The sequence below is a fragment of the Tachypleus tridentatus genome, chromosome 7 (genome assembly GCF_004210375.1).
Source record: "Tachypleus tridentatus isolate NWPU-2018 chromosome 7, ASM421037v1, whole genome shotgun sequence".
NCBI lineage: Eukaryota > Metazoa > Arthropoda > Merostomata > Xiphosura > Limulidae > Tachypleus > Tachypleus tridentatus.
The window spans coordinates 68,443,226-68,455,722 of NC_134831.1; the positions used below are offsets into that span (position 1 = coordinate 68,443,226).

At 30.4% G+C, this 12,497-nt stretch overlaps 1 protein-coding gene across 6 annotated transcripts in view; it reads left to right on the forward strand.

Moving 5' to 3' along the window:
* Positions 1 to 12,088, forward strand: part of LOC143255894 (bifunctional heparan sulfate N-deacetylase/N-sulfotransferase-like) — a 79,952-nt gene extending 67,864 nt beyond the window's left edge. For all 6 annotated transcript variants that reach the window (XM_076512276.1, XM_076512275.1, XM_076512278.1 and 3 more), the window contains exons 10-17: positions 712 to 840; positions 1,607 to 1,789; positions 2,617 to 2,713; positions 2,823 to 2,946; positions 6,791 to 6,965; positions 7,222 to 7,392; positions 9,150 to 9,259; positions 11,612 to 12,088. In XM_076512276.1, coding sequence (XP_076368391.1) covers positions 712 to 840; positions 1,607 to 1,789; positions 2,617 to 2,713; positions 2,823 to 2,946; positions 6,791 to 6,965; positions 7,222 to 7,392; positions 9,150 to 9,259; positions 11,612 to 11,825 — 1,203 coding nt within the window. In that variant the 3' untranslated portion in view covers positions 11,826 to 12,088. The remainder of the gene's footprint in view (positions 1 to 711; positions 841 to 1,606; positions 1,790 to 2,616; positions 2,714 to 2,822; positions 2,947 to 6,790; positions 6,966 to 7,221; positions 7,393 to 9,149; positions 9,260 to 11,611) is intronic.
* Positions 12,089 to 12,497: the final 409 nt, after the last annotated feature.

Genomic DNA, 12,497 nt, shown 5'->3' on the forward strand with positions numbered 1-12,497 from the left:
GACAAATACTTACTAGCTTCAACAAACAACATAATAAGTGGTACTCTCAAAATACAGTTGCTACTTGGCTTTTCCCTTATTCTAGGGACCCTCTGGTATCTGTGTAAAACAAAATAACTTGACAAACTTTGTAAAAGGTTTGTGTCTGTCAACATTTTATTTAAATAGGAGTCTTGCTACCTTGTTTGCCTTTGAAGAATTAACTCCTTTATTTCAAGCAAACGGTGCTAACAACTGGCTGAAAATCCATTTGGTTACTGGATGGTGACAACATCCAATAACATCTGTCTCTTTGGGTGAAAAATAATCTAAACCTTGTGATTGTCTGTATTTTATAAATAGGCCAGAAATTTTTTAAGGAAGTTTAAAAATAACTTGGACATCATTAAAATAATTCTGACAAACCTACAAAAAATATGGGTTTAAAGAGTTTAGTGTCTCAAATCTGAAAAATCTTCAACGTTTTTTTTTAATAAATCAATCTCCTCAGCCTACAATAAGCCATTTTTTCCATTCAGTGAAGACTTTATTTTGATTACTTTTATTTATCATATAAACATACTGAATGTGCTAAGAGTAGTCACTACAAATATTAATTTCATGAAATCATAATACAATCATAATCTTAATTTACTCATAATTTTTAACTTATAATTTAAGTGAGTTTTATTCTGTTTGTATGGGTGTGCATATACGTGTCTGTTTTATCAGGTCCTACCAAGACAGACATGTGGCTTATATACTCACAACTTGTTTATGGAAAGGTACCCAGGTGGTGCTGCTAGACTAGAAAGTAGTATTCAAGGAGGAGATCTATTTTATCAGTTTGTTTTTAACCCGGTAAGCTATGAAACTGTGAAATACTTAGAAAGTGTTTGATGAGTTATATGTTGGTAAATAGAAGAGAGCAAATTAGGAGTTTCACCTTGGTAAAGTATAAAAATTAAACTTGAGGGTAAAATAAATGACCTCATACTGGATATAGTTCAGTATTTTGTCAGTGTATTTTTACTAAAAATTATCAGACATTCATGATGTTTGCTCTGAAAGTCCCTGTGCAAGGATCTAATTATAATTTTAGAATTATATTTAAAAAAAGAAGTCCATGACAGAACTAGGTTGTACTGTTATGTAATACATAGACAAATACATTCTAGGAAAGAAGCCTCTTAATTGTGAAGTTATCTTCTTGAACAAGTAAATTCATCTTGAAGGCTTCCAGTAAGAATCAACAACTTGCTAGTCATGAAGTGGATAATCATTGAAGAAATGTATTTTGATCTCTAAGTTACCTTTTTTGGCAACTTAAGTAAAAGGCTATGAAAGTCAGTTTGTTTCAAGTACTGTGTTATTTTATGTATATATGTATATTTATCATATGCTTTGAAAGCTACTTAATTAGTTTAGTAGTACTAAGATAAATATTCTGTTTTTGTCTTGGGCCATGATTTAAATCATAAACTGTAATAATAATAAAAACAGATTACATAATTTCATGTTGTTTGTTTGATTTGTTTTTGTTGTATGCTTAACTAAGTTTTAGTTAGTGGAAATAAAAAAACACTTTAGGTTTCTGTTAAGTATACAGTTCTATCCATTCTTTCAGATTAATGTGTTCATGACACATTTATCAAATTATGGGAATGACAGATTGGCTTTGTATACCTTTGAGTCTGTCATCAAATTTATCCAATGTTGGACAAATTTACAACTTTCAACCCTTCCCCCTCTCCAGTTGGCTGAGAAGTATTTTCAAATGTTTCCTGAAGAATCAAATCCAGTATGGGTGGTAGGTTTAACTTTGTTTTGCTGCAAATTAACCAAAACAATCTACTATTTATTTTTATAGCCACTATAGGATACTCTTCTCTAAATAAATTATTTAAGTTATTTTGGCATAACATTGATGTCTGAGACTAAGGGAGTAAAAAAATATGAATTTTTTACTATTTACTGTATTATTTTTATCTGGGAAACGGTGTTCAAATTTTTTTCCATGCTTTAATAAGCCCAAAGATCCCTACTTTCTCAACAGCTTTGATTAATTTTAAATTAAGAAAAGTTTTTCAAAAACAATTTTATTTCTAAACACTTTTTCAAACTGAGTCATATTTATGTAAATATAATTTTGATTTCTATATTGAATTCTACATTCTAAAAATCATAATTTGAATTACTATAAATGTTGTACAAATCCATATAAGGCCCAGAAATGTTGTAATTCATTCAGGAAATTGTAAAAAAAATTTTGCTGGATTATTCCCACGATTTTTTGTAATAGGTACTCTCAAAAGATCAGTACTGGATATCAATTTGTTATTTGTATTGGAAGTAGTTTGTGTGTTGTATCAATATTCTGCACACAGATATAAAGAACAGAAATATCTGTTGGAAGGATTTGTGTTGTTACTAAGGCTCTGTTAGGAAATTGTATATATAGTAAGTAAATATCAGTGTGTAGCTCAACAGTTTTTGCTGGAAGAAATTGTTATGATTATATTTATGTTGCATATTATTCATTCAGTACAGATGATTTTGAAATCAGTCTGCATTGATAGTGATCACTGAAAATATTTAGGCTCTTTCATAAAATGTATTTGAATTTTTCTTTTTCAGAACCCCTGTCTTGATAAACGACACCTTGCTATTTGGTCAACTAAAAAGTCATGTGATCAGCTGCCAAAATTCCTTGTCATTGGCCCACAAAAAACTGGTAATTTTTGTTTTGTGCTTCTTTTTAAAATTACTGTTTTTTACAGTAGTAATGCATTACTATTATTTTTTATTGAGTTTGTATGTGTAATGCCTTTTCTGATTTGCAGGTACAACAGCTCTGTATACCTTTCTATCAATGCATCCTACTATTGTTAGTAATTATCCAAGTGCTGAAACGTTTGAAGAAGTGCAATTTTTCAATGGGAAGAACTACTTTAAAGGGTTAGACTGGTAAGTTTCAAGCTGTTACTGACGTTTAAAAAGAAACAGTAGTGTCAAAGATAGGGAGTGACCCACTCTACATGTAGTAAACACATGCAGACAAAGCCAGAGCACAAGCTAAAGCAGTAATTGTCAAATGTCTCGGCAAGAGAGATATTTGTGGAAATAGAACATGCATAACAATAAGGTTACATCTTTTAATGCCTGTTTACAAGTACCACATAAAATAACAAAATTAAAATCAGGCAAAATATTTAATTTCTTTCTATATCTGTTTCAACCTTATTTGTAATGGATAGATCAAACTGCACATGATAACCTTTTACAAATTTACACTCAAAATTTAATTAAGTTACTTTATCGTTAATGTATATATGTTTAAATTTGGCACCAAAGCATAGTTAATAAATCAAGTTTAAGTTCTTAACTTTATAAGGAAATAATTTAAAAAATTTTCAGTCTCCACTAATATGAGAAATGTGACATTTATAACCTTCAATATTATTTATTTACTGAGGCATAAATTCTAAAATCAAACCCACTTGCTCTGCCCAGCTTTCACATCTTCCTTTTCAAAACTGCCAGTACTTTTATCTGGCTTTTTATCCTGTATTAATTATGACTTATTTAAAGATAAAGTTTTAATCTATTGAACAAAATGTGTTCTGTGTAGATAAAATATAAAATTATTCTTGGGAAAAAAAAACATTGATACATTTAGGTGGTTTTAAAAACTACAGAAATGAAATTTGAAAATTTCAAAATGAAGAAAAGTATTTTTAATTTTGGTATAAAAATCTCTTTACACTTGTATCAGTCAATAGTCCAACTCCATGGACAAATATTTAGTAAAAATACATAATTAAAAATTCTAGTTTTTTGGCTACAAAAGATTTATAATGTTTACCAAAAGCTTGCCGTAATTCGTATAGAAATATTAGCCATACAAGGTCAGGTAAAATACACAAGCTTGTTGCAGAAGGGTTAGTGCAAATTGATAACCTCCAGTTTCGTGTTACTGATTTTTAAACCACAAAGTTGAACTCTACATCCTCTTGTCACATCCTTTATTTCAAAAAAATCTCAGTAATTTTCTAACATTTGCTACCCAATTATTTGGAAGCAGTTTATTGAATTATTTGTAAAAGTAGTTAATTATTGTGACAATTTTTGAATCATTTGTTCTATTGTTTCGTTGTTGGTCATGCTGAGATCAGCTCCACCAGCTAACAGATTTATTGGGTTGTTCAAAAAATAATGGCAGATTTTTATACTACAATTTTAGTCATAATACAGATAATAAACCTGTCTTTTTTTATGACTTCATATATACCATTGAAAAACTACTTTTATTTATTAATGCTTTTATTATTTTTAAAAACATTATTTCCAGTATTTCAGAACCTTCCAATTAATGATGGGAAGAAAGTTGCACATAATTTTTTACACGAATTCAAACTTGGGCATAATACATCACAAACAACTTGCAATATCAACCAAGCATGTAGCAAAGGAACCACCTACAAATGTACATTATGTTTTGTAAGGAAGGCAGAGGATGTCCTTCTGCTATTGAAAACAATCAACTGAGAGCATTAGTAGAAAGAAATCTGCATCACACTATTCAAGAAATGGAATAAGGATTGGGTGTTGGAATTTCCACGATTTCGGATTATCTTGAGGAAATTGAAAAAGCTTGACAAGTAGGTTCCATGTGAACTCTGTGAAAATCAGAAAAATTGCCATTTTGAACTGTGCTCTATGCTGATTTTATGCAACAGAAATGTCCCGTTTCTTGATCAAATTGTCACTTGTGATGAAAAGTGGATCCTTTTCAACAATAGAAAGCAATCTGCATAATGGCTTAACTGTGACAAGCTTCCAAAACACTTCCCAAAGCCAAGATAGCACCAACAGAAGATTATGGTTATTGTATGGTGGGCTGTGGCTGGTATGCTCAACCAGGACTAGAATATCACTGCAGAGGTTTACTGTCAAAAAGTGGAAGAAATTCACAGAGAGGTGTATGAAAAAATGCCAGCATTAGTCAATCAAAAGAACAGTCTTGCTTCATGATAATGCTCAGCCACATCTTGCTTAAATGACCCTGCAGAAGCTACACAAATGAGCCACAAAAAAAAACCTCATCCTCTTTACTCCCCAGACCTGTCACCCACTAATTTTCCCTATGTAAAGCATTTGGACAACTTTTTATTGGACAAAAGATTCAACAACAGAGCAGCAACACAGAATGGCTTTAAAGGATGTTTTAGTTCTAGGACTTCAGAGTGTTATCATCATGGCATAAATAATCTTGTTTCTAATTGGCAAAAGTTTATGGATTCACTAGGTTCCTATTTAGATTAATAAAGTTGCTTTTGAATTTTTTTATTTCTTATTACAATTAAACTTTTAAATCCACTATTATTTTTTGGACAACCTAATATTTTAACCAGTTAAATTATGATAGTTTTAAGACAGTTGTATTTTTTACTTTAATATTCTGTATTCTAAATTGCTTACTGAATCTAAGAGAAAAATGAAACTTGTATACTGCAGAAAACATTACCATAAAGTAGGATTCTGATAAGATGTATGAACAAGAGCGAAAGTCTATAACAAAGAACATAATTTCTTGTTTTTATGTGTATTTTTAATTTATTGTTATAAAACTAACTAAAATGTAAAAATTAAAAAGTTATTAAGTTAAATAAGAAAACTTAATTTCTCTAAGGTATACACATGAGCTGCTCATGTGTTATACAGTTCAGTACTTTACCATTACTTCAGTTTTGGTTTTGCCAGGTGATTTAGTACTTTGTTTTCCCAACTTGATAGTTATATATTGTTCAAAGAGAAATAAAACAGTAAACTTAAACTATTTGAGAAAAGGTTAAAGGTCTAAAGCTGTTATGATAAATAATTATAACTGTTTTGTACTACATTCATTCATACAAGAAAAAAAATGTATTTCTGATTTTATGTCACATTTTTCAATTTTACCTACCATTAGTGTTAGAGTGCAGGAAAGAGATAAAGTGAAAATGTTTACTACAAAAACATTTTTATTCATTCAGAAGGTTCTAGAGGTTACATTTATGAAATATGAAACTGTAAGATTGAAAAAATTATTTTTATTCTTAACATGAAAATCACTGCACTCAAACTCATCAAAGTGTGAGGCAGGCTAACTTTCTTAATTCACAGACAAATCATTAAAAAGATATATTGTTTAATAAAAATAAATCTGATTTCTTATGTACAACAGACTTCTCACATTTACTGAAAGCTTCCCAACTTTTTTGAAGATGTGCTTTGTAAACTTGGTATGATAATAAATATTAATCCTCCATTATGGTGTCAGTACATGTAGAGTTAATGAATGTGAAATAATATATTGTTTGTTTATATAAAAAATATCCAAAAGTATAAACTTGATGCAAATAGCTGATTGGTTGACTCACCACCAACAAAAAATAGTGATATTAAAAACAACAAAGTATGAAAAAGTAGATAATTCTTCTTTGGAGAAAGTTCTTAAAACGATGAATAGTGAGTTGCATAGATTAAATTAAAAATTTGAATGACTATGTTTTCATAATATTTTTTTGTTAACAAAAATTCGTGAAAAATAGCTAAAAGTTAGCATGCAAAGTGTGAACAAAGTTGTACAGTATTAAAATAATCATAGTATAATAAAGTATTAAAAACCTCACTGTGTTGAACATTAATATCAAACATAACTTCTCTTACTTGTATTATTTTTCAAATTATTTAGCACAACCATCACTGATCTTTCTCTGAGAATTTTGTGTTTGGGAAAGTATACATTTTTCTACTGTTTCATTTCTAGGTACATGAATTTTTTTCCTGTGCCAATAAACTCTACAGGTAACTACCTGTTTGAGAAGAGTGCAACTTATTTTGATGGAGAACTTATTCCACTTCGAGCTCACGCACTTTTGCCTCATGCCAAACTTGTGACTATTCTGATCAGTCCCATTAGAAGAGCCTATTCCTGGTATCAGGTAGTGAAATGTATCTTCAGAACATTTATAACATGATAACACTTTCTGAATATTAAAATTTCATTTTAAGATAATTGTATGTATGGAGAGGGATGAAATGCTTTTTCACCTTGAAACCTATCAGTCCTTTAGAACTTTAAAATTAATTAGAATTTTTATAGCCTGTATTTCATGGCTGTTTTTAACAATCTCTCACAATTTTTTTTTTTTTTAACCAGTAGATTGTTGTTAAGAAATTAAGTGTTTCCTATTGCAGCATATGAGAGCTCACAAAGATACTACAGCTCTGAAGTATGAATTTTATGAAGTAGTAACAGCTAATGACAAAGCACCAAAGAATCTGCGAGACCTGAGAAACCGGTGTTTGAATCCAGGGTTATATGCTCAGCACCTTGATAGATGGCTGACATTTTACCCTCCCTCTCAGGTAGGTAAATTATTCATGTATGGTTACTTTTTTACACGTTATAAGTGTACAACATTGTTGATATCTATTTCATATTAATTAAGGTGACTAGTTTTCATTGACTTTTTAAGGTAATAGACTGAATATATGATTAACTTCTCATTATCTTTGCATCACAGAAATTTTTTAATCTTATTTGATATCAGTTATCTATACTGTGTATACTGTTGTTTTTGTACTTACGTCAGACATAAAATATGTTTTATTTATTATTATCACATGTAACTACTTTCACCAACCTTCTATTACCATCATCCACTTTTATTGTGTTAAAGAGATGTATTTACTTCTTGTGCCTTCAGTAGAGTTCTGTAGGTCACAGATGTATTTGTGATTCCAAGTGTGAAATATATACATCTTGCAATTAGCCTTTAACATGTTAAAGATGTTTCTTACCATTTAAGTCATAGATATTAATATATATGTATGTAGCTTTTAACAAAATGTATATGCTGTTTCATCACTATTCATCAGGTTAATATTATATGATTTTCAATTTTTTAACTTCAAAAGATATATTTAAATAAATTCTCAGGCTTCACTTTTATGTATCATGTACAACTTCTACTTTTCTGCTATTTACCCATTTCAGAATTTTTTTCCACCTCCATATAATTTTCTCTAAAGATTCAGAGGACTTGTACACTGATGTTAAATATCCTTGATCTAAAAGTAAGATTTACCCATTTCAAAATTTTTTTCCATCTCCATATAATTTTCTCTAATGATTCCGAGGACTTGTACACTTGTGTTAAATATCCTTGAGCTAAAAGTAAGATTTATTTCATCAATTCTTCATGTTATAACAAATTATATTCCATAAACTGAAACCATACACATCTTAGAACATGCCATCTTAAAAAACTATGAATAATTTTCTCTTATATTTACTATTGGAGTACATGCAACCGGTAGAAAAATATTTTAATTTGGTGTTAATCATATGAGATCAACCCACAATAATGTTATGAGTTATGAGTTGTTCTGTATCAGTGTTTTAGTTTGCTATCACTTATATTGCTTCAACCAGGTAAATAAAATATTTTAATGCATGTATAGTTAGAAAGCCAGCTAAATTATAATGGTGTTAGGACTTAATATATTCAAAGTAGTGCTGGTAGCTAGATTCTATACTTACACAAAGTTTCTTCACTGTGATAATTCAGTTTGGAGCTAATCTTGAGTGCCAACAAAGTAACAGATCTTAATGGTTGGCGGGTTTAAACTGTGTGAGCTTTGGTTTGTTGTTATCTGTAATAGTATGCAATCATTCTGGAAAGAAAAGGTCATTCTGGAAAGAAAAGGCATAATTTAATTTTTTGTGGTGGTTGTGTGATTGATCAGCTGGACCAAGTCAGTGTTAAGTTAGAGAAAATAAATAAAATATGATCTGTTGTAAAACAAAGTTGGTATTCATTTGGAAGATTCTTAAAAGTTTTGCAAATGAAATTTAGAAATTATAAAGTGAAAAAAAATTATTTAAAATTTTAGCATGAAAATCATCTTAGACTGATTCCATAAATTGACAGATAAATCTTTAATAAAAAATGGGTTTGTGTATTGACATCTAAAAAGTTTGTCAGCTTTCATAAAGATACATGAACTACATCAGAAGTTATATTGTGTATATTTGCATGGTTTACGTGGTGGTTGCAAGGTGACCAGCCCTGTTTAGAGAGGGTTAAATAATATTTATACATTAAATTTTTCTGTGATAGCTGATGATCATTGATGGTGAAGAATTGAAAGCTGATCCTGTTGCAGTTATGAACAAACTTCAACAGTTTCTGAAGATAACTCCATTTGTTGATTTTACAAATCACCTGAGGTATGTCAGAATGATGTTATCAACTTTTGTATTTCTATCGTGCATTTAGTACTGATGAAAATGGTATGATCTTGATACTCTTTTGCGTTGTGTTCTCTCAGTGCATTTCTGTTCTATTTTTATTAAAATATATAATTTATTAATCTATGGATGCCATGAAAGGGAGTATAACAGGCTGTGTAGTGGGTGAAATTGAAAAATACAGAGTTATTTGGATGTTCTATGTGTTGCTACAGTTCACTGCTTTATTTATACTTCCATGTGGGGCTTGTGTATTGAATAAAAAAACTAAATTATATGTTGAGCAAATATACCTGAAACAGAAAGTAAACTATAACTTATTGTAATATATTGAATTTAAAAGTATTATTGTGACTTTTCTTACTGTGAAAAGTATTAAAATTACTAATGTGATGAAGTGTAAGTCCTTTAGCTACTAAAGCAACTGCAAAAATGGAGTTAATTGTACTTTATAAAAACAATTTAAATTTGCTAATGCAATGTTGTATAGCTGTAAATATGAACCATGGTACTGTGTTTTGGATTAGTATATTTTGTTCTCAGAAAGTGCCCAAATGTTTTAAAGTAAAATACTACTGTGTATAGGTATATAATGGAAGGTTGTATAAAGTTCTTGTTGAAGAATAATTCATATAATGGGATAGTTAAATAATGCGAAGTCAAACAACACAATATTTCAAGTACTTAGTGTTCATCTTGAGAGTAGGAAAACACTTGTTGAAGTAAGATCACATTCAAGTGAATGCCTTCACCTGAAGAAGGCTATCTCTATGAGAGAAAAACCCTTCAACTTAGTAGACCATTGCATTAAAGCTGGAATATCTCTGTATTATGCTAATAAGATTTGTAGTTGACAAAGGAAAACTTTCAAGTGAAAGGTTCCTAGGCTTTCACCCACATATCTCAAAACCAATTGATTTTATATGAAAAAAATTGGTAAAGAAATTGTGAGTGTAGCAGTGACCTTTGCATCCTCTGTTTCAGCTCCACTGGACCTTTTAGTTTTTGGTCCATTGAAATGTGGCCTTGGAAGCTGACTTCCATATATATAAGTTTGTTACAATAGAGACTACAGTATTTGGCAGCAGTATGTGATGATAACCATCAGGTTAAGTGACAATGAAGGAAGTAACTTCATTAACAGAATATGAATTAGAACTATTCTTAGAAATACAGATTAACTCTTTATATACTTAAGGTTAATTTTTTAGTTATAAATCTCTTTGGGAACAATTAGTTTGTTGAGAATTATGCTGTTAGAAGTAATGCCATGTGAAGTTTTGTCTTATTGTAGAGCATAAAACATGTAAACACGTAGTTTATAGCTAACCTTATTTCAGATTCATGAGCTTGTGTTATGGAAGGTTTCAATTATCAGAATTGGTAGTTATGCTACCAGAAATGTAATTAAAATACAGGTCATGTGGCAATCTGAGGTAAAACTTAAGACCACACAACATATATAAGCATTACCCATCTTGTTTATTATTACATGAAAAAAATTTTTCTCATACTTTCATTTTCACCAAGAAACAATATTAATTATGATATGAGTTGTCTAATACCTTACAATACTATTCTACCATTTGACCAGAAGCCTCCAAAAGTGTCACGATATATATATATATATACAAAGTTTGCAAATGATGGAAAGTTAGGCATTTACTTGCATGTGTGTGTGTGATAATAAATAAGGTTGATAATGCTTTCAGAATAAAAAGTATATACTGAGTTGTTTTTTCTGTGACAAAATTAAAGCTTCACCTATTCAGGTATGTAAGGTTTATAGAATTTTATAATGAGGTACAGAAGCTTATTGGATGCAACCTAAGAACTGATGAATGTGAACCAATGGGGTCACATCTGTTAATATTTTTAAACACACGACACATCAAAAATAAGAAAATATTACAATTATTTTTAAATTAACTTGGTTTATTGAAAATTAAAGGAAGCAGTTTTGGTAAAATAGTAGCGTTAGTAAACAACATGAAAGAGATTATGACATATATTCTTTGTGAACTGTGATACAATCATTTGGTGTATATGTAAACCATGTTGTGCATTTGTCAATTACAACTTGATGATGTCACATGAGCTGCAGCAGAATCCTGCATTTATCTGCTTAATGTTATTACAGAAAATTATAACTTTAACTTAATCATCAAACATTTGGCAGGCATGAACAAATATGCTGTCTTTTTAATTACGATTCTCGTGTGAAAAGCATATATTGTACCTTTACATTACGCTTATTTGTGTTTAACCTGCTTACATTGAACTATTGTTGATTTTTGTATCCTAAAATGAATATTGATGGTTTTCCTCCAGGTATGATCCCCAGAAGGGTTTTTACTGTCAGGTTACCCAACAGAATTCTACAAAATGTCTTGGTCGAAACAAAGGAAGACACTATCCACTAATTGACCTGTTATCACAGAAGTTTTTGAAAATTTTCTACTTGTCCTCCAACATTGCCTTGTCTAAACTTCTGACCCGTCTGAGACTCCCTATCCCACAGTGGCTCGAAGATGATTTGTCATGATGTTAGATACTAAATGGAAATGGTTTTTAAAAATTACATCAAAGGCTTCTTGAAATAGATTCTTCAGTATTAAATATAAGTTTAAAGGTAGAAGGAATATTGCTAATATAGGTGGTGTGTGCTGTCAACATCTCTCATCTTAGTACTAGTCTTTCAGTAGAAAGTGGCTGTGACACCAAGTATACCTGTAAACATATGGATGTGTGCTTCTTCAGTTGTTCCAAGTATACCTGTAAACATATGGATGTGTGCTTCTTCAGTTGTTCCAAGTATACCTGTAAACATATGGATGTGTGCTTCTTCAGTTGTTCCAAGTATACCTGTAAACATATGGATGTGTGCTTCTTCTGTTGTTCCAAGTATACCTGTAAACATATGGATGTGTGCTTCTTCAATTGTTCCAAGTATACCTGTAAACATATGGATGTGTGCTTCTTCAGTTGTTCCAAGTATACCTGTAAACATATGGATGTGTGCTTCTTCAGTTGTTCCAAGTATACCTGTAAACATATGGATGTGTGCTTCTTCAGTTGTTCCAAGTATACCTGTACACATATGGATGTGTGCTTCTTCAGTTGTTCCAAGTATACCTGTAAACATATGGATGTGTGCTTCTTCAATTGTTCCAAGTATACCTGTAAACATATGGATGTGTGCTTCTTCTGTTGTTCC